This window comes from Erythranthe guttata, chromosome 12 (genome assembly GCF_056151865.1).
Source record: "Erythranthe guttata isolate IM_541 chromosome 12, IM_541, whole genome shotgun sequence".
In the NCBI taxonomy this organism is placed as follows: domain Eukaryota; kingdom Viridiplantae; phylum Streptophyta; class Magnoliopsida; order Lamiales; family Phrymaceae; genus Erythranthe; species Erythranthe guttata.
The window spans coordinates 17,451,610-17,474,560 of record NC_142544.1 but is presented as its reverse complement, the minus strand read 5'-3'; the positions used below and the strand labels follow the sequence as shown (position 1 = coordinate 17,474,560).

Genomic DNA, 22,951 nt, shown 5'->3' with positions numbered 1-22,951 from the left:
CGCCGCCGCCGCGGCGGAACCAGAATCGCTCTCCGAGTTCCGGATATTCTGCTCCGACCTCCACCACCAATTCGAATCGGCATGCCACGTCATCGACTGGGACCGCATATTCATGACCGCCCTAGCCACCATCTCGATCATGCTGGTGGTGTTCGCCTTCTTCCCCTACCTGCAAACCCAGCTGATCGTCGACCAGCATTTCCAGCACCAATTCGCCCTAAATTCCCTAACCATCTCCGAATTCCAGGCCTCGCCGGACCAGGTCACCGGTAAATGCGACGCCGTCTTCAACGTCAGCAACCCCGGCGACCGGAGCATCTACCACGAGACCTCCGTCCTCTCCATCTTCCTGGATCACGAGCTGCTGTGGGTCACGAGGACGCGCGATTTCTTCATCGACATCGCCGACGACATCACCTTCCACGTCAGCATAAACAGGACCACCGTATCCGTGCCGGCGTCGTTCGTTCCGACGGCTCTGATCGAGAGCCGGACCCAGCGCAAGCCGCTCCGGTTCAAATTGAAGTACGACGGCATGCTCCGGGAGGGTTTGGCCGCCTGGTACGAAGAGAGGTCGCACGTGTACGTCGTGTGCGGCTGGGTTGAGATGCAGTTCGTCAACGAAACCACACTTCAAGGAGGCCCCGCAAATTGTTCTATAGATAATTAAAAAATCAAGTAAAATAAATTGATTTTAGGAAATTAATATTTTTTTTTTTTAAATATTATTTCTTTGCTGTAAATAAATATATGAAGATAATAGTAAAACAACAAAGTTTACATTTTATTCAATGAACCATGACTTTGTTCATAGCAATAACATATACGTAATACAAGAATGTTTTTTAAATAGGCATTTCAGAAATCAATTGATTCTATGAATCTTTCTGTGGAACTTGACCACTTTCTACGCAGGGCGTGGGATTTGGTTTTGATCTTCGATATCAACACGTCCGCATCCAATAGACGAAATGGAAATATTGTATACTGCTTCGATCGTTTGAGGACGAAGCACGGATATTCGGTTATCTTATAGTGGTATTAATTAATTCACGGGAATTCGATCTTCTCACGATGTTCTTTCGAAACCACCGCCAATTTGCATATGTAGCCAGTCTGGAGGTGAATTCCGATCGTATTCTCGTGTACTCTGAGAACCAAATGCCATGCTAGAAGAATCGAAATTTGGCTGAGTAAACTGCACAGAAGGAACCCATAGTGTATATTAGTGAAGCAGTGACAAACATCTCCGTATTATCACATATTATGAAACGTTTACAATTGCTTATTCCTAATTTTTTTTTCTCCATCGGTTCATCTTTTGATGATATCACCCTGCATGAGGAACAAATGTGCTCTACTTGAAATTTCCTGTAGCGAAAAAGTTAACCCACGTTCAGAAAGTTGGGTGTCGTGTTAGGAGCACTTACATCTTTTGAAGGAAATCCATCAAGGCCTACTCTTGCATTGACTGCTTCTAGCTTCATTGACAGAAACTGTAAGACAAGTCAACTGTGATTAGCACATATTCGCAAACACAAAGAACGAGGGGGAGAGGGGGGGTTGGAGAAGAGAGGAAGAGGGATTCAGTGGTCTACCTCGACCTGGCGTTGTAATGATTGGATATAATTAATAATCTCATCGAGCACGAGTGCTTTGCCAATAACCTGCATGCAAACAATGCCTTCTTAAAATTTTGTTATTTAAAAAAATAAAAAATCAGGAGTATCTAGCAAGAAAGTAGAAGATAGAAAGAAGTGCATGCAAAATGGGATGGCAAGAAATCAACGAATAAATTTACATAACCATTGTAGTAAGAAGTAAAATAAAGAAGATATGCAGTCAGCAATAAACTCTGAACCAACTCAGTTTCTTCACTCAGGCTTAAAACATGTACGTTCTGAACAAGACAATGCTTCAAATTCAGATTGAGGAATAGAGATCTGTCTGAAGAAGCTCCAAACTGTGCCTTGGAGAACTTAAAACTCAAGCTGAAACAATTAATACTGTGAAAATTGTGCTGCTTCCTTTGCGTACATTCTTAAGACAGTAAATAATGTGCCTTTTTTTTTTAATTCTGATGAAAGGGCGGTTATATAAGAGTTTATGCTCGGGTTTTCTGAAGTTGGCATCCCTCTTCCAAGAGCTCTATCAATAGCCTAATAATACGAGTTGGCCAGCCACTCCATAGAACATAAAAGCAGCTTTTTGTTGATTGATTTAAAAAACACTAAACTCGAATTTTCATCAGGCTGTCTTTTGCAGTGTGCAAAGATTTTAATCCCGCTCATGCAATTAAAAACATATTGTCATCATATAATCCAAAATCTGACCCAGCCAGTGCGGGAAATAGATCATACAGCGTGAACTAACATAGTCGAAAGTTTCAAGAAAATAACTGAGCGGTTTTTCATATAAATAAGTGCATTGCACAAGAAAATATAAAAACAGAAAACATTAAGGCAAGGCCATGTGCATGTTTTATCTTAAAATTTTCCATGGCAAATAGAAATGAGAAGCCTAACTGATCAAGCCAATCTTAATTGCTGATAGACATATTTCCATCTAATAAAACAACTACTTTTTATAGCAATGGAACGGCACAAATGTCTTTATGATACGGTGAAAGTGCAAAAGTTAGGTAATACTCACTTTATTACAACCAGGAACTAAATCTTGAAGAATTTTCATCCTCTCGCTAATCTTTTCTCTCCGAGCCTGCACCAAGACGGTGAAACAAGAACAATCACTTAATAAATATTCATCATCTAACAAATTATTCATCAATACTCAATAGACTAAATTTTTTATGCATAAATAAATAAAAGAAACTTCGAGTCTAGTTATTTACTCTTTCAGCTAAACTGTGACTATCGGTAGCTTGACCTCTTCTCGCTCGGACATGGATGAAGTCTTGCTTCGGCGGTTCAGCTGGTTTCACAGGTGCCTCCCCTGCCTTTCCTGAATTACCCTCCCCTTCTGCTTTATTTTCATAATTGCCATTGGATCCAACAGACTTCATCCTTTTGTAATCAACTTCATTTTGCTTCATTTCAACAGTAATTACCATATAAGAAACTTTAAGCTAATTGAAGATACAATCAGGGATAAACTCACACCGATTATACACCCTAAAACACACACACAAATACGAAAACAGATATACCAATATATTAATATAATTAACACAAAAATTAACTTTCCAAATTCCAAGGTGGCAAATATTACTTGTTCATAATATGCAATGAATTTTGATGAATAGTATAAACATACTATGAGGATACAGTAGGGAAACCATTATAATTTACAAACTTGTGAAAAAATTCAATTGAAGTGAAAATTTTGCAGTAATTAGACTGACCATAAAATTATTGTTGTTGCTGTTGCCGTTGCTGTTGCTGGTAGAAGCCGCTCCGCCCTTGGCGCAGTCGTCTTCTTCGTCGCGGCGCTTCCTCGAATTGTGATTGGGCGGACTGTTATTCGATCTCTGGTCGACCAGCATCGGATCCAAGCCCAAACCGTACGACGCCGCCGCGGCATTCATCTGAAACCCCGGCCAGATCTCGGCGAAGTTGTAAACTCCTCCGTCGTTCATCATCGCCGCTCCTTGTGGATCCATTCTCCCAACGCCGAGAACAAATTCCTCCGACGGAGGCCAATCACCGCAAAACAACGATCATGAAATGTGTAGATACAGGGAGGTGTATGTATACTTGTGTGGGGGGGTGGGGGTAGGGGGGTGGGGTGTGGGGGGACAATGAAGTGGATCTTCTTCCCTCCAAGAGTGGAGGTTGTTGAGTGAGTACAGTACTGACTGGCGTACAATGGCTGCTTCTAGAGAGAGAAAAAGAGGAGAGAGAGAGAGAGAGAGAGAGAGAGGGGAGAGAGAAACCTCGGGAGTTGAAAAGAAGTGACTTTGAGTGAGCATTTCTCGGAGCGTCCAGCGTTTCGTGTCTTTAAGGCTTCCGAGTTATTTTCCCCTGCATCCCGGCTCACCTACACCCGATATGCAGTTATAAAAAAGTTATTCATGGACATAAATAGAAATTACTTTATTCAAAATCCTATAAAATTTATTCCTTATATTAACAAATTGAGCTACAAACTTCTGATCATAAAAAATACAAAAAATTAAAATTTAAATATTTTAAAAAGTATTTTCATATAACATTTTAATATAAATTAAAAGCAAATATTACATTTACAAAAAAAAAAAAGAAAAAAGAAAAAAAAGACACTCAAATTATTTCGGAAAGCAATAAATGAGCTTGTCAGCTAATGTTTATTGGTATATTTGGTGCAATTAATTAAGTATGATTAAGTGAAGATAGTTTAGTTAATGATTGTTTGGATTGGGGATTATGGGTCTATTTGTGGAAAGGGTTAGTGATAATGATGGTTTTAGGTTTCAGAATTAGCTTTTTTAAGATAATCTGAAAAGATGATAATGACTGTGGCAATTGGCATTTATTGGGCCACATTTTTCATATTTGCTGGTTTCATCTTCTGCCTAACCCAACCATCACATTCGGCCTTATTTATATTTTTTTGGCCGAGGCCTGTTTGGCTAAATTTATTTTAAACAGCTGATAAATTTTTAGGTACAAAGTTCTTATAAACTATTTTTACCTATTATAAAATTTTAAAGTAACAAATAATATGAAATGAAAAAATTGAAGAAAAAAAAAACAGCGAAGGTCGGCCTGGCAATTTACCTTAGACAACGCTATTTTTATTCTTTTAATATGTGTTGCAAATGCCAAGATTCATTGCTCCATTTTTTTAGCCCAACATTAAATGCACCTATGAGAAAAGAAAAGAAAAGGCTTAATATATACATAAGTAATTAAACAAATAAACCAATTTGCAAAACTAAGTATACATATTTATCACGGTACAATTTGCAATCTATTATACGAGAAATTTACAATCTATTATACGAGATTGTAAATTTATCCAGTGCACATAGATGTAGCTTCATAATATATTTTGAGGTTAATAGTGGTTACTAGAACCAAACCATTAATCGAACTTTCAGAGACATAGCATAATGTTTGATCATAAGTGCTTTTTTTTTCTTTTTAATTAATCGTTATTTCACTTTCCTAGTGGTCACAATTTGATCACAACACCAAGTTAGATGTGTATGTAAATCAAACTACATTGCTTTCTCTAACTAAATAAATTGTTCCTCTTGTGATAAACTTTCCTTAGCACCCTTAAGATTCTCACTATTTATAGCAAAAAGAAACTATCCTGGAATTCGCTAGACACCCGGTTATTAAAATCAGGTCTGATCGTTAACTGTAGATTTACATATAATCACACATCTACGTATATATATGTGCTTATATATATAAGTGATGAAACGATGGAAACTATCGTAATATAAGCAAATAGTTTAACTTATATTGCGAAATAGAAATTAAGTGAATTTAGTAAATTAAAGTCACATAATTAAGTTTGCCAATAGGGATTTGCTTATAAGTCCAAAATAGCTTTTTCAGAGTGAGGAAACAATTAACGTAAGGAAGAGTGAAAGCTTCCTAGAAGCTGCCATCTGCCAAACTTCACCTTCAACAACTTGCAGAATTTAGATAGACATTCATCATCAATCTAAAAGGGCAATGCCTACTTTCTTTTATTAGTTTGATCAATTTAATTTTAAACAATTGTAACATATAATTGAGATGGGTATTAATTGCTTGAATTTTTTAGGATAAAAGCCTTCTCTATGTACGTATAGGGCTTCATCTAATTATTGAATCGAGCCTAAACGAACTTTGATAATGAGCTTCAGTAGGCTAGTTTTTTTGTAGGGTTGTGCATGGGTCGGTCGGATAATTATGGGTCAATTATCGGCCAGACTAATGTGGGTTGGATAATGATTGGCAGCAGACTTTGTCGAGTAAAAAATGGGTCGGTCGGTTTATATTATCATCCATCTAATTATTGATTTTTTTATATAACAATAAATAATAAGATGTTTTCTATCAAATTTTTAAGAATTCAAAAGTTTGTGAAAACTGTTGCGAAAAACCTAACCTTAAAATATTAAGAGTTATTTTTATTAAATTTCTACAATTATTAAATATATAAAAGAAGAATAGGAAATAAGAATTATAAAATAAAGGGTAAATAACAACCACCCCTGAGGTATGGTCAAATTACAAAAAACCCCTTCTTGTTAAGATAATTACAACCACCCCTCAACTCATCAAATTTAGTGGAATCTTCGAGATTATATAAAATATTATCACTTTTGTACCCGTTTTATCTTATTGGAACTCTACGTTTTGAAGCAAGATGATCATAATGAGTTTTTTTGCTTGTATATATCAGATTGTGGTGCATCATAAATTGTATTTCTACACAAAACGAGTATAAACTATAGCACATTTCACATGATCTAGATGATTAAGTTGAATTTGACACCATAAGGGTGGAGGTGTAGAAAAAATTATAGTTGAGGAATAGATGTAATTATCCAAACAAGAGGGATTTTTTCGTAAATTGACCATACCTCAGGGAGTGTTTGTAATTTACCCTAAAATAAAAATAGTACGTGGAGTCTATAAATTTTTATTATATCCTTTTTAGTTATAACTTCTTTTATATATTTTTTTTTCGAATTTTCGAATTTTTTTATATATTTTATTTTATCTTTAAAAATTAGAATTATAAGTAAATATTAATAATAAATTTTTATTGTTAAAAAAGTCGGTGAGTCAGTAATATCGGCGAACTGACTTTTGAGTAAACTGAAAACCATCAATTTACTCATTTATACATTAGTCTGTTAAAATCGACTAACGTCCAGCCTTAATTTTTTGTACACATATTAATTTTTCTAATCAATTGGATCGTTCAATCCGAACTTCATAGTCTACGCAACGAGAATATACATACGCGTCCAAACTTGGTTCTTGATATCAACAAATCAAGCTCAAACAAGATGCTAACGAACGATCTCGATTCGAGTATATATGAAGTACACTTCCTTCGGTCGAAATTTTCAATTGCGTGTGTTAGGACAGTTTCTAACTTTTACTATAAATTAGCCATATGACACACACACAATTGTGGTAAACGATACATACATAACAAGTGCACGTAAGTCTGTGTTTGTGTTAACTGTTCTATCAGATCGTTATCATTCGAAAAACATAACATGTGATAGTTTTTCAGAATTGTTATTGCAATTGGATATATTACATTTTCTCAAATTGTTTTCTAACTCCATCTGGAATTCTTTTTATAATTTTTATTTATTATATAAAAAAATGAAAAAACAAAATTCAGAATTTATAAGTTACCCCACTGGTAGTATAAGCTCACCAGATCGTCCTGAATTCATTGAATTAAACCTAACTGTGTTAACTGGATTTTAATTTTAATTTTTAATTTTTGGGTCCAATGATATATAATAATAATAATTAATGGAATTAGATAAACAGTACAATCATTAAACGTATCAAACAAAAAAAGATTGTACTTCCAAAACAAAGGAACAAAAGTTTGATGTGAGATAGGTTGCCAAACGCAATGAGAATTGATGTTGAAATATTTTCTAAGGACCCCAAATTTTGCAGACAATTACAGCTAAGTCTGAGCAAACCCTAAAATTTGCCCCACTTTTTTCTGCTGGATTAATTTTGTATAATTGATTGGTTGTTTCCTTCTTCAATTATTAGGTGATTTATGTAAATTATTTATTTTTATATATATCTAATCAAATGGTGGGGTTTTATTCGGTTTTGGTTCACATCGAAGCAGTGTTTTTTGAAACTCGGAGCGGACAGGCCGGTTGAACCGGTTACGGCCACCCCTGGGTAATGCTCAAATTACGAAAAACCCTTTCATTTTTGGATAATTACCAACTGAATAAGAATTTTTTTTAAGACAATATATAGTTGAGAGAGGTGATTGTAATTATCCAAACATGAAAAAAAAATCGTAATTTGGACCTACTTTATGGAGTGGCCTTAATTTGCCCCCAATAGTCTTTACTCATTACCAGTTTTTTTTTTTTTTTTTTTTTTTAATAATTAAATTATGTATACGCTGTATTGAATTAGTGATATAATTATAATGAGTAGATTTGTAGTAGTGAGTTTTGAAATCTGGCATTAAAGATTCTTGTTGAACCAGTAACACCAGTTTTGTCTAATGCCAGACATAAGGCATACGGAGATTGTCCTCCATTGGACCCATATAAACATTAATTAATATATGTATGTAGGGAAAACTAATTATTAGCAATTGGAATTGGAATTGAGAGAATACTCATATTTTATTATTTTATATAATGATATATGTGGACATTATTATGTGATTATGAGATGATACTTCTAGAGAGAGAGGGTTGGAATATTCACCATTATATGGCACATTAGTTTCGAAATGCAAAACGGTCGAAGGATTTAAAATGAATGAATTTGAAATGATCGAAGTCGAATGGAAGAAATTGAAATCTACCGTACCGCAGCTACTAGGAAAACAATTAAATTTTTAGAGTTGTATTCATTGTAGCATGATTAATTGCAATCTATATCGATGAACTTGTTATTGTGAATTTGAAACATGTTGAGTACTCGTTTGAATTTAGCATAGGTTTTTATAATATCAAATCGAATAAACTATTACATAATAGAACATATGGGAAAGGGAATTAAGGATTATAGAATATATATACTAAATATAAAATAGGGCAATAGAGAGAACGCACACAAGTAACTCCGACATGTGGATCGGAGTTGTTATTGTTCAACAACGGATCAGTCCTCAATAATTCAATCCACGTTCAGAAAATTAAATGTTGACAATTCCAGAAGGTGTCAAACGCACAGAATGACACTCTGCTCACCATAGACCCAACTCTCAGACGTTATATCTATTCTCAAGGCCCCTTCATTCTGACTAACACATTCTACATCACTCAGATTTTTCTCTCACAGACATACAGTGTATCCCTCACTCACGACAGAATTGGCATCGAAAACGAAGAAGGATGACTCTTATGTGTGTTATCACTACTCTCTCACTAAAGCATGCATTTATAGCCCAGAATACAACGGCCATCGACAGATAAATCGCCTCAAAATCAATTAATTTAGGGCACATTATGGCCACCCCTGAGTTATGATCAAATTACGAAAACGCTTTCCATGTTTGGGTAATTACAGTGACTCCCTCAACTATGTATTATCTTACGAAAAGACCCTCCATTGGTAAATTTAAGGATGTTAATTCGGTAAAATCGAACCGAAATTTCGGTACACCAACATTTTATAATACCCGAACTAAATATATAATTTGGTTCGATAAAAACATTTTAAGGAGGGGTAACTGAAATTACCTAAATAAAAGGTGTTTTTTCATAATTCCGTCATCAAGGGTTGCCCGTAATTTGTCCATTAATTTAAAGAAACAGTCTTAATAAAAACGTTCGAATTGTTTATATTTGTTTGAGAGTCTTTATTTATTGACTGGGCTAAAGCCCATATGAAACACAATGAAAAGTGTTGAGAAGTTCCTTTTTCACAGCCCACTACAAATAAAGCCCACAATTGAATAGCCCAAATAATTTAACCTATAGTACACGTGGAAAATCAAATTAGGTTTTCCAATATTGGGCCTGCTGGTGTATATGGGATTTCAAGGAAATTCCTATGTTTGGATGCATTTTGTTTTTTTTTTCACTGTTTCCCCAAAATAAAATGGGATTTATTACACTTTTCAAATCATTTTCTCAAAACAATTTCAAAAGTTTCTCTCTCCTTCAGACATGATGTGACTGCTACAGTAAAATGATTTGACTGCTATAGTAAAAAATGTCTTCACTAAAAAACAAATAAACATCACTTCATCTTTCAATTTTTTTCTTCAAAAATACCTTTTTCTAATAACTAATTAATCAGTAAATTATTATTTGGTGGTTGGGTTTAAATAACTTGACAAATGGTGAAACATTGAAAACCCACTCTTGTCTAATCTCTTTAATAGGCAAAACCCAGCCTGTCTAATATCTTGTCCATTTTCCTTATTAAAAATTAATTTCAAAATCAAATATATTTGATTTTTTTTTAAATTAAAATATACAAAAATAAAAATACCAATTACTATAGTATTATTTTTTATAAATAATTAATAATTGGTCGGGTTTGTGTTCTATATTAAATATTCGTGGGTTAGATCCTGAATTGTTTCAAAATTTATATATATTTATTCATTCATGGATATTCCACATTACACTATAACCTCGATTAATTAATACTCGATAAATTAACAACCTTGATTAAATAATAGTTTCTCTCGGTCCCGACTCAATGAAAATGTGTTAAATTATTAACTCGATAATTTAATAATTCGCTATATTAATAGAATTTCTCTAATCCGAACTGATTAATTTATAAAGATTTAACTGTATTGGGATTATTTTGGAATCACCTTAAAAGCAATTCTTACTCGTTCCTGCATACCAAACATGCCCTAACGAATTTGACAAGTCAGATTGATTTGGCATTTTAATAAATGGCCCAATTGTCAAGTGTAATAAATGTATTCACTAAAATATAAACATTAATTTATTTTCCAAAATTTTATTTTAAAATATCTTTAATTAATATAATTAAATATATTTATTTTCAAATTCTCCAAAAACTTAAAGGCCAAACACAGCCTTAAAAGTTTGTAGTCTGACAGCTGAGGTTTTGGAAGTTAAAAGGACAGCGACGCTAAGATCTCTCTCTGGTCACACGTACGAACTTGCGGTCTCTATTCCCACACGCTCGACGCCTTACATTCCCGACACGTGTCACCCCAGATTTTCCCACCTGCCAGCCAGGCGTCAACCCTTTCGTTTATCTTTTTTTTTTCTTCGTCTCCTTCTTTTAATGATTTCAATTCAATTCAATGCCCAATACTTTTTTAATTTTTTTTGCTTTCCGATTCATTAAATTGGGCTGTTGAATTCCCCTCAGGGTGAGCTCTGAAAATCATACATACATTTTAATCTTTTAATAATTAATAATAATAAGAATTAAAGGGTATTGATTTATGTCGTGAATCTCTGTGGATAGAGAAGAGATTAATGGCGAAGAATTAGTAATCTATTTATTGGAATTGAGAGAGAGAGAGAGAGAGAGAGAAGAGGGTATTTTGATATTTATCTCTCTAGAATGGTTTTTTCCTTGTCTCTCTCTCTCTAGATTTGTATCGAGGTCCGATCTTGTTTGTTGGCGATGGGGGCGTGCGTTTCACGGCCGGAGAATTGCGTCGGCGGTAAATTAGGTGGTTCGAGAAAGAAGAAGAGTAGAAATAGAACAAAGGGTTTTAAACGAAGGTCTAATCGATCATCAGATACAGTCGACAAGCTTTCATCTTTGCCCGTCGATCGCCCTGTCTCTAACCCCACTTTTCACGGTTCATCTCTCTCTCTCTCTCTCTCTCTCTCTCTCTCTCTCTCTCTCTCTCTCTCTCTCTCTCTCTCTCTCTCTCTCTCTCTCTCTCTCTCTCTCTCTCTCTCTCTCTCTCTCTCTCTATGTGTTAGTGTGTGGTGTGTGTGTGTGAGAATGCATCTTGATGAATCTTGATTTGCACTTTGATGGTATTTAGATCTGCATTTTAATTAATCTATATTCTGAAGTTGTTGAATGAGTTCTTATATATACACATATATATATGTATCTATAGGAAGTGTGGAGGAAGCATGGTTCGATTCAGCTGCAGTGCTCGAATCCGACTGGAGTGACGAAGACTTCCAAAGCCTCCCCGACGGTATCCACCTTCGAAATGCATTCGATTTTTCCACTACCTATACTCAAATAAATAATGGTTTTTTTATTTTTTGTTTCAATTATTTTAGATGTGATCTCTGTAAATGGCTCATCGACTCGTAATTCAGTTAGCGAAGCAGCTAGTAAAAGCTCGGTTCATCCAAATCTACCCGTGTTTCTTGATGATATATCGACCTCTTCGGGTGAAAATGGTGGTGGAGAAAGTATATTGGATAATTGTGGAATCATCCCGAATAATTGTTTGCCTTGTCTAGCTTCTACCGTGCCACCTGTCGAAAAGAGAAGATCGCTCAGCTCTAGCCCTCCGAGTATTAGAAAGAAGAAACTCTCGTTTAGATGGCGGGAAGAATATCCCGTTGCCACTTTACGTGAGTGTGTAATAATTTTTTTTGTTGTACGTATACGTAACTTCTTGTGAAATGGCAAAACATGAAATATATCTCCTCTCTTTTTTTTTTTTTTTTCGTAATTTGTAGTTTCATCGAAGGCGTTTCTGCAAAGACCTATAGCTGGTTCGCAAGTACCGTTTTGCCCCTTGGGGAAGAGAATGCCTGATAGTTGGTCGGACGTTGAGGCGGGGAGTTTCAAGGTCAGAGGGGTGAATTATTTCAGGTGACGTAACTGTAATCTTTTGTTTTCCCGAATCTCGAATATCAATCTTATTTCTTGTACTTGTCTATGTATTTACTTAAGTTTTGTGCTTGCGTATTTTGTTGTGCAGGGATAAAAAGAAGGACCTTGCTCCGAATTGTGCTGCATATAACCCTTTTGGCCTCGATGTATTTTTATCGCAGAGGAAAATCGATCACATTGCTCGATTTGTGCAACTTCCGATTATTAATTCTTCCGGGAAACTTCCACCGATTCTTGTTGTAAATGTTCAGGTACTACTGCTAATGCACACGTTAAATGAATAGTCCTTTTTATATCTCCAAAATACGTATACAATAATGTGGTGACGTGCTGTTTAAGCCCTTTTTGTATTATTATAATCACAAAAATATTAATTAATAATAATTCAAGAAAATATATTTTTTGTACTCTTTATAGTGATGTTGGCTTGTTTTTCTGGTCTTACAGATGCCGTTGTATCCTGCAGCATTTTTTCAGGGTGAAACAGACGGAGAAGGAATAAACTTTGTTTTGTACTTTAAGCTTTCTGAAAATTACGCCAAAGAACTTTCGACCCGTTTTCAAGAAAATATTAGGGTGAGCGAACGGTGAATTTGTTTTTGTTTGTGAATATTTTTTAGAGTCGACATTTGTATATAAAAAAATTAAGATATATGTATTTTTTTTTTGTCATAACCAATTACAGAGATTAATCGAAGACGAAGTAGAAAAAGTCAAAGGCTTTCCTCTAGAAACGGTTGCGCCTTTTAGGGAGAGGTTGAAAATATTGGGGCGTGTATCGAATGTAGAGGACTTGCCTCTAAGTGCTGCTGAGAGAAAGCTCATGCACGCGTACAATGAAAAACCCGTTCTTTCTCGCCCTCAACATCAATTTTACTCTGTAAGTTTGACGTTTGATCTGTATTTATGGATTATATTGTATATGCTTTTGCTGATTAGAAATGTTCGTTTTTTTTTTTCAATTTTTTCTTTGCAGGGTGAGAATTATTTTGAAATAGATTTGGACATGCATAGATTCAGTTACATATCAAGAAAAGGGTTCGAGACATTCTTGGACAGGCTAAAGCTGTGTGTCCTGGATTTCGGATTAACGATTCAGGCGAGTTGAATGTTTTGATTTTTCAATTTCGTGTTTTTTTTTTGGTTGAGATATACAAAATGTTAATAATGCATGCTTCGGTTCGTGAAACTTTGCAGGGTAACAAAGCTGAAGAGTTGCCAGAGCAGATACTATGTTGTATACGGTTGAACGAGATTGATTATTCGAATTATCAACAACTTGTGTTTACTGAATAAACCCTTTGAATGGGTTGTTTGCATACCAAAGATGTAAGCATCAGAATATTATATATGCAGCTTTTGATGAAGCTCTATTCCCCAGGGTCCTATATAATGAATATCGAAAATTAAATTTCCGAATAATCCTAGTACTCAAAAACATATATATCCAAGAATTTTTACTTCGACCAATGTAATCATGGCGATCGACATTGACCACTGAAAGCTAATTGAAACTGAGTTTGGTTCACGACATAAATATGAATAAAAGAATCGTGCAACTCGTATTTGGTTCGATTAATGTATGTCGAAACTTGATTGAACTTGAGTACAATTTTTTTAAGGTAAAGTTAAAATTGAAACTGTCTATGCACTTCCAGGAGAATGGGCAGATGATGGAGATCTTGCTGATGCTGTTGGACTGTTCATATCCCTCTCAGCATGTTCGAAACTGGCTTCCCCCGTCAGCATTTTTATCGCGATTTGCGCCACGTCAGCGAACCACTCATCCTCAGGCAACACACTGCAAAATCAATGAATCTAAATGAAAATTTGAACTCTTTAAATTCTTCAATAGGATAAAAGAAATTATAAAACAAAATGTACCTGTATGGATCAATATTATTTGCCTGGACTGCTTCAATTGCTCTTGCAATAATGTTCTTCATCACTTGATGCAGATTTCGAGACAGGTAACGCCCTTGAGACGCGAAAAGTATCACAAACTCCATATCCAAATAAAACTGCACCAAAAATGTTCAGATTCTTTGTGTCTATGTTAAGTGTCGGAAAATCTTGATCCGGAAAAAAAAAAAGAAAAAAAAAAACCTGTTGAAGCCCGAGTGGTCCTAACGCTCTTTCACCAGCTTCGATTTCTTCCCAGAAACTTTGATCGTCGGAGAACCATAATATCACTGTCTCTGTAAATCTCATCAAGAGAATAGTGGCAAATCTTTCCCTTCCCACAAATATATCAGATGCAATACTTGCTATACTAGTCAGCTTCACAAACAATTCCTGAAATAATGTTTTTTTTTTTTTCCAATTTAATGTTGTTAGGACAAAACCATTTTGGACAACAAAAACAATGATTGTATTTTTTTTTTTTGGCGATGACCTGATAAATAGGAGAAGGAAACCATTCGGGTTCTTCTCTCCCTTCATCCATACTCAAGTACATGTCAGCGCTCAACCGAACACCGCCATCTTCGGTAAATATAAGCTCAAGTGCATGCTGGCGGCAGAAGCTATCTCTCAGCTGATCAACCAGTCGTTGAAGCCTTCTCTTCAGTTCTCTCTGCTCGGGCATACGGCTCTGCCTGTCCGAGCCTCTCCTTGACTGGTCAACATCACTTCTGTTACCCGACAAAAGCTTCATTGTTGCTCGTGGAAGAAGCTCGTCGGCCAATAACAACGCATTCGCCAGCAAGGCGATCTGCTGTGTTTCACTCTCGGCCATTTTAACTATCCTCCTTCCGGAACCTTCCAAGTTTTCGGTTTCTACAGAACCAGGAAACGCATTTATCATCATGTTGACGTAGGAGTTGAATGATTGAAGAACGCCTTCCAAAGCTTGTTCGGATAGCTGCAGGATCTCGAGAGAGCCAATATCCTCACACAGCTCCTGGTAATTTTGACTTCAAAAGTGAGAGTATGCATATAGACACACACACACAAACACACACATAACATTTTACCGCTTAAAACTTTTTCAAATTTTGTGGATTGCCACCTTAACAACTTTTTTTTGCACAATCCCACGTAAACTCGATTATTTGCGTCACGTTGCCATCTCTGACTTATTTTCAGGCCAAAATGAAAGGGCTTTTTCGTCTTTTCAGTTTAAAAAATGCCTACTTTGGCCCAAATTTTTCCCTCCATTCCTTATATCCTACTTTATATCTTCATTTCTTCCCCCCCTTCCTTACTTCCCTCTGTTTCTGCACTCAGCATCATTTCTTATCTTCTTATCTTCTTCTTATTTTGTCTTTGGTTTCTTCTTCAGTTTTTCTTGTTTTCAAACTAATGTTGGTTTTCAGCTTACCCCTCAAGAAATCCACCTGCAGTTCCCTTCGATTAAAAGGTAAAAGCCGCTATATCGAAATTTGGGTCGACACATTTCAGATTCATGCAGCTTGTAATCAGAGGGAAGCCATCCAAATCCCAGCCATCTTCTTGGGACATTGGCTTTGAGTCAGATTTTGTAACTGGGATTAAGGTTTTGTTGATTTTTTCACCCTTTGCCGATCTGTTTCTTCATCTTCAATGATTAGCCTTCCCCTGTTTCGCTAGATTCTTCTTCTTCTTCTTCCACCAAATCATCATCATCATCTTCTTCATCATAGAAAAATGGAGGGAAAATTGGTAAATTAGTGCTCAGGAAATTGAAAAGACGAAAATGTCCTTCCAATTCGCATAAGCGCATGCGTCTAATTCCGACCGTTTTGGCCTGAAATGAGCTAGAGATGGCAACGTGGCATAAATAATTGAGTTCAGGTGGCAATCCGCAAAAAGTGAAAAGTTTAGGCGGTAAAATGCTATTCTCCCCAAGAAAAAAAAAAGATTCAATTTTATTAACCTGAATCATAGTATTGAATCTATGAGCACTGCTCGAAAGCTTCTGCTGGGAAGCCACCACACTAGTAACAGAAGCAGCTGCAGCGCCCCACCCACGGCCAGCGACAGGCGGATAAGACAGCGACCAATCATCAGAAGCTGCAATAGCAGCGGTACTTAAATCGATTCTTTTCAAATTCGCGTTAAGTGCTTGTTCCAAAAACGGCCTAAAGATTCTCAATAATGTCGGACAAAGCGCCAATCCACGGTCTTCTAACAACAAGCAATGCCCTAGGCAGACATGAACACACTCAGTAACTATCCTTAAACAGCCAGATGCTGCAGGGGCAGCCACAACGTTTTTCTTGAGAAGCTGTGCGAACGCCTGAGTTTGATTTACAGCCCAAGTGACCAGCTCAGAAGTGAAAGCTGGTTCATCGTCGAATATAGATAAAGAATCATTTGCTGCTTGAGCTATAGTTGAAAAAACGAGATGCGAAAGTGCGGTTGTGTATGCAGTGCCGTAAGCAGCGCTCGAAGGGTAAATAGACTGCGCGTTTCTCTGCAGTTTTTGTTGGTGTGATTTTAGTAGTAAGGTGTGGGCTCGTGGGCCGTCGCCTAGCCGTTTCATTGCTTGAACAGAGGAGCGGAGCTCGAAGCCGTTTGTGGAGGGCTGACAGGTGGCTTCTGCTAATTGGTCGGCAAGTTTCTGCCGGTTTTCCATGATGGAGTTTTGGAGAGAGAGGAGTGCTGTGGGGGTTAGTTGGTCTTGTGCTGCTACGTTTTCGGCTTCGTCAAGTGCGGATAGGGCTTCTTCGACTCTTCTCTCGGCCAATAAGACTTCGAGATTCTCGGTGAATTTTGAAAGCCATTGATCGAAGTTTGTGGGCTCTCTGTCTTCGAAATCAACGGTGGACGAGTCGTCCCTTGATTGGTCGGTTCCGTCGTGGAGCGATTCTACTTGGACACCGTCTGCTATGTCGTGGATAATGTTTGCGCGCGAAGATAGGAGGTTCTTTAAGGAGACTAGCTCTCCTTCTAGATCGGAAATTTCTTTTGATGTTCTGAAATGAATACAAATATCATAATCATGCTTGAACCAAATTCTTCGTAACAACTCTGTTATACCTTCAACTCCATTCTTGATTTCACTTAATTTCGACTATTCCAATCAAATTTTCGCTAATCAGAAGCCATAAGTAGGGGAAATAATCGCAATAGCTTAACTACGAACACCACACTCAGAATAGGAAGAAGGAAGAACAAGCAAATTAACAAGAAAAAATGCAGCTATATAATTGCTTTTTCTAAAACCACAACTCACCTTATGAATGATGCATAATTGGCATAAACACTCTTTCTCATTTCTTCCGCAGAGGCCTTCTTCAAGCCCACAAGGTAAATGCACAGGTGCCTAATTTCCTGCCGAAAAACGAGCAAATTCGATAACATTCTTTGAACTTTTTTACCTCATCGCATAAACGTAAACTCTGGTTTTTCAGATTTTTACTCCCACAGAAACATATGCTCGAGCACATTGCAATCAACAATCCATAAATCCTAAATCTACTTGAACATGCTTTACAAATTAAACAATCATCAACTTGAGCTAGCATTTAATTCCACTCTTCTTAATTAATCGTGTGCATGATCTTCAAATGTACATATACTCGAAATAAGCCAAAGCCATAAATATTATTAAATTTAATGATAATTAAAAGATAAATAAATAAAAGCAGACCTTTTCGCTCATGGCACCGCAGTGGTTGGTGACATAGTTCTGGGGATCGAAATTGGAGGTTTTGAAGACTTTGAGCTTGTCGCTCAGGGTCAACTCGGCCTCGAAATCGGCCGAGTCGGATCCTTTACTCGACGAGAAAGACCCTTTTTCCATTCTTATTTTTTCTCCCCTTTTCTTACTTTTTTATCAAATCGATCTTCTGTGATTAATTTCAAGCTCCGATGGGGAAACAACGGCGGAAAAATGGAAATGTGAAGGTGGCGATCGAGTGGGGGTGAAAAGTTCATGTGATTTGAAAATTCTGTTATTGCAGAATGCAGAAACCATGCAATGGTGATGGTGTAGATAATTTACGATGAACGGGTCAGAAAATTATGGGCGGGTCGGGTCGGGTCGGATCCCTTGTGCCTTGTTCGGTTATAATGATAGATGGGACGGAGGTGAAAATCGGATTCCAGTGAATGCATGACACGTGTAATAACTAATTAAGCACTCCTTTAAACTAGGGACTAATTAACTATTTAATTACTTTACAGTTTACACATTTTCATTGTTACTTGGTGGAAATTAAATTAAACAATATTTAGAAGAAACGTAATGAAAATAATCCAACGTAAAGTAAAAACGTGTTTATAATTAGGCCCATTAATTAACTGGACAACAAGTGAATAATACAATTTATTCAGTATTAAAATTCGACAATTTAAAAAAAAAAAAAAAAAAACAAAAGAAAATTGATAATTAACAACAAAACAAAAGTCTGTATTATGGTTGGAGGCTGCTATATAGTCAGCATCCCATGACTTGGCTCGGCTTGAGCCGCGGCTTGTCCACCACCGAGCCGTCGTTTCCAGCCAGAGCTTTGTACTTATCTTTCCTAGTAAAAGACGTGCACTCGTAAGACAGCGTCGCCGCTATCACCCTTTGTATATAATTCGCAACTTCGTGGCTGGATTTCCCGCCGGCTCCGGAAGTCAGCTCACTTGGCAGCTTGTTCAAGAACGTCACCTCGTAAGCTGGGCTCGGGTTCATGAAGAAGTAGAAAGGGTCCATCCCCTTCCACCCACGCGCCGTCGTGCCGTGAAACATGCTCATCCGGTTCACCATCGCCACGGGAACCAGCTCGTCGGTCAGCTCCGCGAACAGCGACGAGAACCGGAGGAGGAACGGCTCCCGGCAGGTGGTGCCCTCGGGGCAGATGGCGAGGTCGCCCTCCTTGAGGAGCTTCTTGATCATGGCGGCGTCGGTGGCGCGGTCGCGGCTGAGGCGGACGGTCCTGATGGGGGAGATGATCTCGGAGAGGCGGGAGACGGAGTAGGTGACGGCGGGGATGGGGCGGCCGAGGGCGGTGGAGAGGAAGATGGGGTCGAGGAGGGTGCGGTGGGAGCAGATGAAGAGGACGCCGGACTTGCCGGAGGACTTGTCGACGGGCGGCGGAGGGGTCCCCTTGACGGTGACGCGGACGCCGAGTGCCCAGAAGGCGTAGTAAACAAGAGGCATGGGGAGGAGGGAGCCGGCGGCGATGCGGAGGCAGGCGAGGAGGAAGCCGACGGGAATCCAGAGGAGAGTGAGAAGAGCGAGAAAGGGGGTGGGCTTGTGGACAAGGCGGCCGTCGTGGAAGATGATCGGCTTCGGGAGCTTGTCTACTGTCACCGCCTTTACTTCTGGTTTTGCTGGCACTATGTAACCTTCCTGCATTTATTTTTTTATTATTTAATTACTTCTTCAATTTATTCTTTCAAAAAAAAAAAAAAAACAAATCAACTTCAATTTATTAGAGTTAGTGAACTAGGGGTTGTTTTTGAGCCCGAGTTTTCTGACGAGCTCGAACTTTTTTTTAGTTATTCATGTGAGTTCGCGAGCCGGCTCGCGAGCCTTGATTATTTTTTTTATATATATATATTATTTTTTATTTGAATAATATATAATAATATTAAATATTAAAGAAATAATATAGAAAGAACATATAAATAAAAAAATATATGTTATTTTGTAATTTTTTTTTATTATAATCTATTTAATAATAAAAAAAACCAAAATGAGCTTGGGCTCGAGTTCGACAAAAAAAAAATCAACGACCGCGAGGTCGACAAAATGAACTTGACTTGAGTCTGTCTGCCAAAACAGGCGATCTCGGCTCGTTCACACCCATGTAATAGTAAACTACTAAACTCATTTTACTATGTAATTTTATTTTATTTTGTATCAAGTATTTTACTTTAAAATATTTGTAAAGATAATGGTGGTAATTGAATGGGTAATTATACTTTCAGAAAAAGTCCATATTTTTTATGTCCGGAAGTCGAAAACTAATTCAAATTCCGTTCCAAAAATATCGAAAAATCAAAAAAATCGGAGAATGAAAAAACTTGTTTCCGAATCAAATATTTGTTTTATCGGAATCATGGGAATTCATAAATTCCATTTTTTTATCACCATAATATAAATAAGTAATAATATTGATATTATAAATATAATTTTCAAAAAATTATCGAAACTTTTAAAAATATTTAAAGAAAATTAGAAATATGTATTAGAAAAATTGTAATGAAAAATATTTTTCCAAAATGGAAATAGTTCGGATTAATGAGTAATTATTGTTCGTGTGAATTAATTACACATAATTATCTGTTTAACAAATTAATTGCACTATAATATTAAAGATAGTTTTTTTTTTATGGATAATAACATTAAATATACGAAGGCAAAGGTACAATTACTAATACACAAACCTTGCACAAATTCATGAACGGAAAATCCGTATGCCTGTCACCCAATCCAATCTCCGGCGGCGCCTCCCCGAACGCCGCCTTAAGCGCGTCGGCTTTATTCTCCCCAACCAAAACCCCCGGCGCCTCCACGAACCCCGTCGCTCTCCCGCCGTACGTGGAAACCTCCGTCCCCAACACAAGATCCGCCCCAAGAAACTCCTTCAGAAACGCCTCCACCATAATCCGCGGATTGGCCGTCAGCACGCACCGCCTCCCGCCGCACGATGAGAACACCCGCCACGACTCCGGGTGGAGGTCGCCGGAGTAGAACTTTGGCAGCACCGCCCTCGCCACCGACTCGATGTCCGAAACCCTCATTCCGGCGAACGTCGCGAAGATGAGGACCCTGATTCCGGCGGACTCGGAGACGCAGTAGTATAGAGCTCCGGCGAGCGGCGCCAGCAGCAGGAGGAAGAGGAGGCGGAGGAATCCGCCGACCTCGAACGCCACCAGCGCGAAGTAAGGGAACGAGCTCCTCCCTCTCAGAAGAGTCCCGTCCATGTCCGCCACAACCGCGTCCTTCTCTCTTCCGGTCGAAGCGCAGTCGCCGATCGCCGGAAAACTCGCCGCCGTCGCCATTATCAATCACTTGTATTAATGTTATATATATATATATATTTTTTCTGAAAACGTTAAAAAAAGAAATGTTTGTTAGGAGCTGGTTTGTTCCAAGTTAAAGTTGATGATTATATATAGACATAGATATACATACACATATACATACATATATAGATATATATATATATATATATACATGTTTGAAAAGAAAGAAAATGGATTCCAGGGCATTGATGAGTGTAGTTAAGAAAGGGACAAAAAGGATTTTGGGTCTGTAAGAACGATGATGAAATTAATGTTTGACGCCTCGTTTTTTTTTTTTTTTTTAACTAATTAATTAATTAATATGACAGCTTCTGGATATCTGTTATTTCAAGCTTCGCCATTTCTTGTTTTTTATTTATTTATTTATTAATTTATTATGTCCTGGTTGATGACTGATGAGGGATTTGAGCTTAGGAAAAATCGTTGTTTTTTTTTTTTTTTTTTTTTTGTATATTTAATTAAATTAATAATAATAATATAGTACATAGTTTTCTAGGTTTAGAGGATGCTCCTAAGTTATGGCTTTGTGAAACATTAAATAAAAAACATGCACGTGTAATTGACAAAACGTAGATTAGTGATGTAATATCTGCATGAGATTTTTGGAGTTATACGGATTTTTTTATGTGTGGCTTTGTATGTATATAATATATGCATACATTTCATGGCATGGCACTCGGTTTAATTCTTTGGAGAATCCGAACTTTGTGATTGTGATTGTGATTGTGATTTGTGTGTATTACGTGCTAAAAAAAATTATAAAATATTTAAGAGCTTTTCCAAAGTGTTTGATAATTTCAAACGATTATTAAAATTCAAAAAAATAAGTTTTTAGAGATCAAATAAGATTTTTTTTTGTTAAAACAAAATAACATGTATCCCACATTTTATTTAAGATTTTATAATCAGTAAAAACTATCGCACAAGAACATTATTCAAAAACTTTAAAATTAATTATAAAAATAAGGCGTCACAACTTACCAACTCTTAAAACTACTTATCAAATATAAGAGCATGTCCCACTATTTAAAATAAGTTTAGTCAAACGAGCCATTATATTAAACGTACAAGAGGGTCACATGCAAAATATTAAAATATTACTTCATAGAGGTATTAAGTGCTATTTAGCCTATATAAATTCCACAAAGAATAACTTAATAGCATAATTTTTAATTTGTTAGGATTGAGTTGAACCGAATAAGCATATTTTATTTTTCTTGAATTACATAAGGCAGTAGATAATTTTACCGAAAATTAATTAATACGAGTGGAAAATAAAGGTTGGATGTTGGTCTTTTTGACAAATGTAGTGAACTTATTAATTGCTGCAACTTTTGTCTAAAGACTGAAGTCACGCGGTGCTCTCAACCTTTCTTTTCTTTTGGCTTACTAATTTAAGAAATATATTAAAAAATAATAATAAATAAAAATTAATACAATTAAAATTTTTATTAATAATAATCCATATACTATGTCATGAATTGGGCCAAGCCCCAATTTACCAGTGCAAGCCTACAACTTAATTAAACCAGTCCAGATCATTTGGGCTCATCAATATTAAGGAAAACGGA

At 36.8% G+C, this 22,951-nt stretch overlaps 4 protein-coding genes across 5 annotated transcripts; 1 reads left to right on the top strand and 3 right to left on the bottom strand.

The window, feature by feature from the left end:
* Positions 1 to 763: 763 nt before the first annotated feature.
* BPEP (transcription factor BIG PETAL P (BPE)) lies at positions 764 to 4,334 on the bottom strand. Of its 2 annotated transcripts, none has more exons than XM_012992267.2 (6): positions 3,362 to 4,334; positions 2,852 to 3,046; positions 2,653 to 2,718; positions 1,599 to 1,667; positions 1,431 to 1,496; positions 764 to 1,198 (listed from the first exon to the last, which is right to left on the bottom strand). In XM_012992267.2, exons 1-6 carry the CDS (start codon positions 3,617 to 3,619, stop codon positions 1,070 to 1,072), a joined length of 783 nt encoding a protein of 260 aa, XP_012847721.1. In that variant the 5' UTR covers positions 3,620 to 4,334; the 3' UTR covers positions 764 to 1,069. The 2 variants fall into 2 exon arrangements, with proteins under 2 accessions (XP_012847721.1, XP_012847722.1); XM_012992268.2 differs by having other exon boundaries at positions 764 to 1,335; positions 3,362 to 3,989.
* Positions 4,335 to 10,881: 6,547 nt separating this feature from the next.
* LOC105967463 (uncharacterized) lies at positions 10,882 to 14,379 on the top strand. The gene is made up of 10 exons (XM_088826123.1): positions 10,882 to 11,424; positions 11,695 to 11,778; positions 11,867 to 12,166; positions 12,275 to 12,410; positions 12,520 to 12,682; positions 12,879 to 13,007; positions 13,117 to 13,311; positions 13,408 to 13,530; positions 13,629 to 13,760; positions 14,090 to 14,379. Exons 1-9 carry the CDS (start codon positions 11,244 to 11,246, stop codon positions 13,725 to 13,727), a joined length of 1,410 nt encoding a protein of 469 aa, XP_088682249.1. The 5' UTR covers positions 10,882 to 11,243; the 3' UTR covers positions 13,728 to 13,760; positions 14,090 to 14,379.
* On the bottom strand, positions 13,818 to 18,476 carry LOC105967457 (Vps51/Vps67 family (components of vesicular transport) protein). The gene is made up of 7 exons (XM_012992053.2): positions 18,007 to 18,476; positions 17,590 to 17,687; positions 16,288 to 17,329; positions 14,827 to 15,333; positions 14,538 to 14,726; positions 14,316 to 14,452; positions 13,818 to 14,232 (listed from the first exon to the last, which is right to left on the bottom strand). The coding sequence occupies exons 1-7, from the start codon at positions 18,157 to 18,159 to the stop codon at positions 14,076 to 14,078; spliced, it is 2,283 nt and encodes a 760-aa protein (XP_012847507.2). The 5' UTR covers positions 18,160 to 18,476; the 3' UTR covers positions 13,818 to 14,075.
* A 174-nt stretch (positions 18,477 to 18,650) lies between these two features.
* LOC105967461 (glycerol-3-phosphate acyltransferase RAM2) lies at positions 18,651 to 21,389 on the bottom strand. The gene is made up of 2 exons (XM_012992059.2): positions 20,739 to 21,389; positions 18,651 to 19,698 (listed from the first exon to the last, which is right to left on the bottom strand). The coding sequence occupies exons 1-2, from the start codon at positions 21,354 to 21,356 to the stop codon at positions 18,796 to 18,798; spliced, it is 1,521 nt and encodes a 506-aa protein (XP_012847513.2). The 5' UTR covers positions 21,357 to 21,389; the 3' UTR covers positions 18,651 to 18,795.
* Positions 21,390 to 22,951: the final 1,562 nt, after the last annotated feature.

What these genes read in the sequence shown, in the direction of transcription:
- LOC105967463 (XM_088826123.1), top strand. Translation starts at nt 11,244, where the DNA reads ATGGGGGCGTGCGTTTCACGGCCGGAGAATTGCGTCGGCGGTAAATTA. An exon ending in CTTCCAAAGCCTCCCCGACG is followed by an intron (nt 11,779 to 11,866) that starts GTATCCACCTTC and finishes CAATTATTTTAG; the next exon opens with ATGTGATCTCTGTAAATGGC. An exon ending in ATTTCGGATTAACGATTCAG is followed by an intron (nt 13,531 to 13,628) that starts GCGAGTTGAATG and finishes GAAACTTTGCAG; the next exon opens with GGTAACAAAGCTGAAGAGTT.
- LOC105967457 (XM_012992053.2), bottom strand. Translation starts at nt 18,159, where the DNA reads ATGGAAAAAGGGTCTTTCTCGTCGAGTAAAGGATCCGACTCGGCCGAT. An exon ending in GCGGTGCCATGAGCGAAAAG is followed by an intron (nt 17,688 to 18,006) that starts GTCTGCTTTTAT and finishes GTTTTTCGGCAG; the next exon opens with GAAATTAGGCACCTGTGCAT. An exon ending in TTCCTTCTCCTATTTATCAG is followed by an intron (nt 14,727 to 14,826) that starts GTCATCGCCAAA and finishes ACATTATTTCAG; the next exon opens with GAATTGTTTGTGAAGCTGAC.
- LOC105967461 (XM_012992059.2), bottom strand. Translation starts at nt 21,356, where the DNA reads ATGGCGACGGCGGCGAGTTTTCCGGCGATCGGCGACTGCGCTTCGACC. An exon ending in CGTTCATGAATTTGTGCAAG is followed by an intron (nt 19,699 to 20,738) that starts GTTTGTGTATTA and finishes AAATAAATGCAG; the next exon opens with GAAGGTTACATAGTGCCAGC.
- BPEP (XM_012992267.2), bottom strand. Translation starts at nt 3,619, where the DNA reads ATGGATCCACAAGGAGCGGCGATGATGAACGACGGAGGAGTTTACAAC. An exon ending in TAGTTCCTGGTTGTAATAAA is followed by an intron (nt 1,668 to 2,652) that starts GTGAGTATTACC and finishes GTTTGCATGCAG; the next exon opens with GTTATTGGCAAAGCACTCGT. An exon ending in CATTACAACGCCAGGTCGAG is followed by an intron (nt 1,497 to 1,598) that starts GTAGACCACTGA and finishes CTTGTCTTACAG; the next exon opens with TTTCTGTCAATGAAGCTAGA.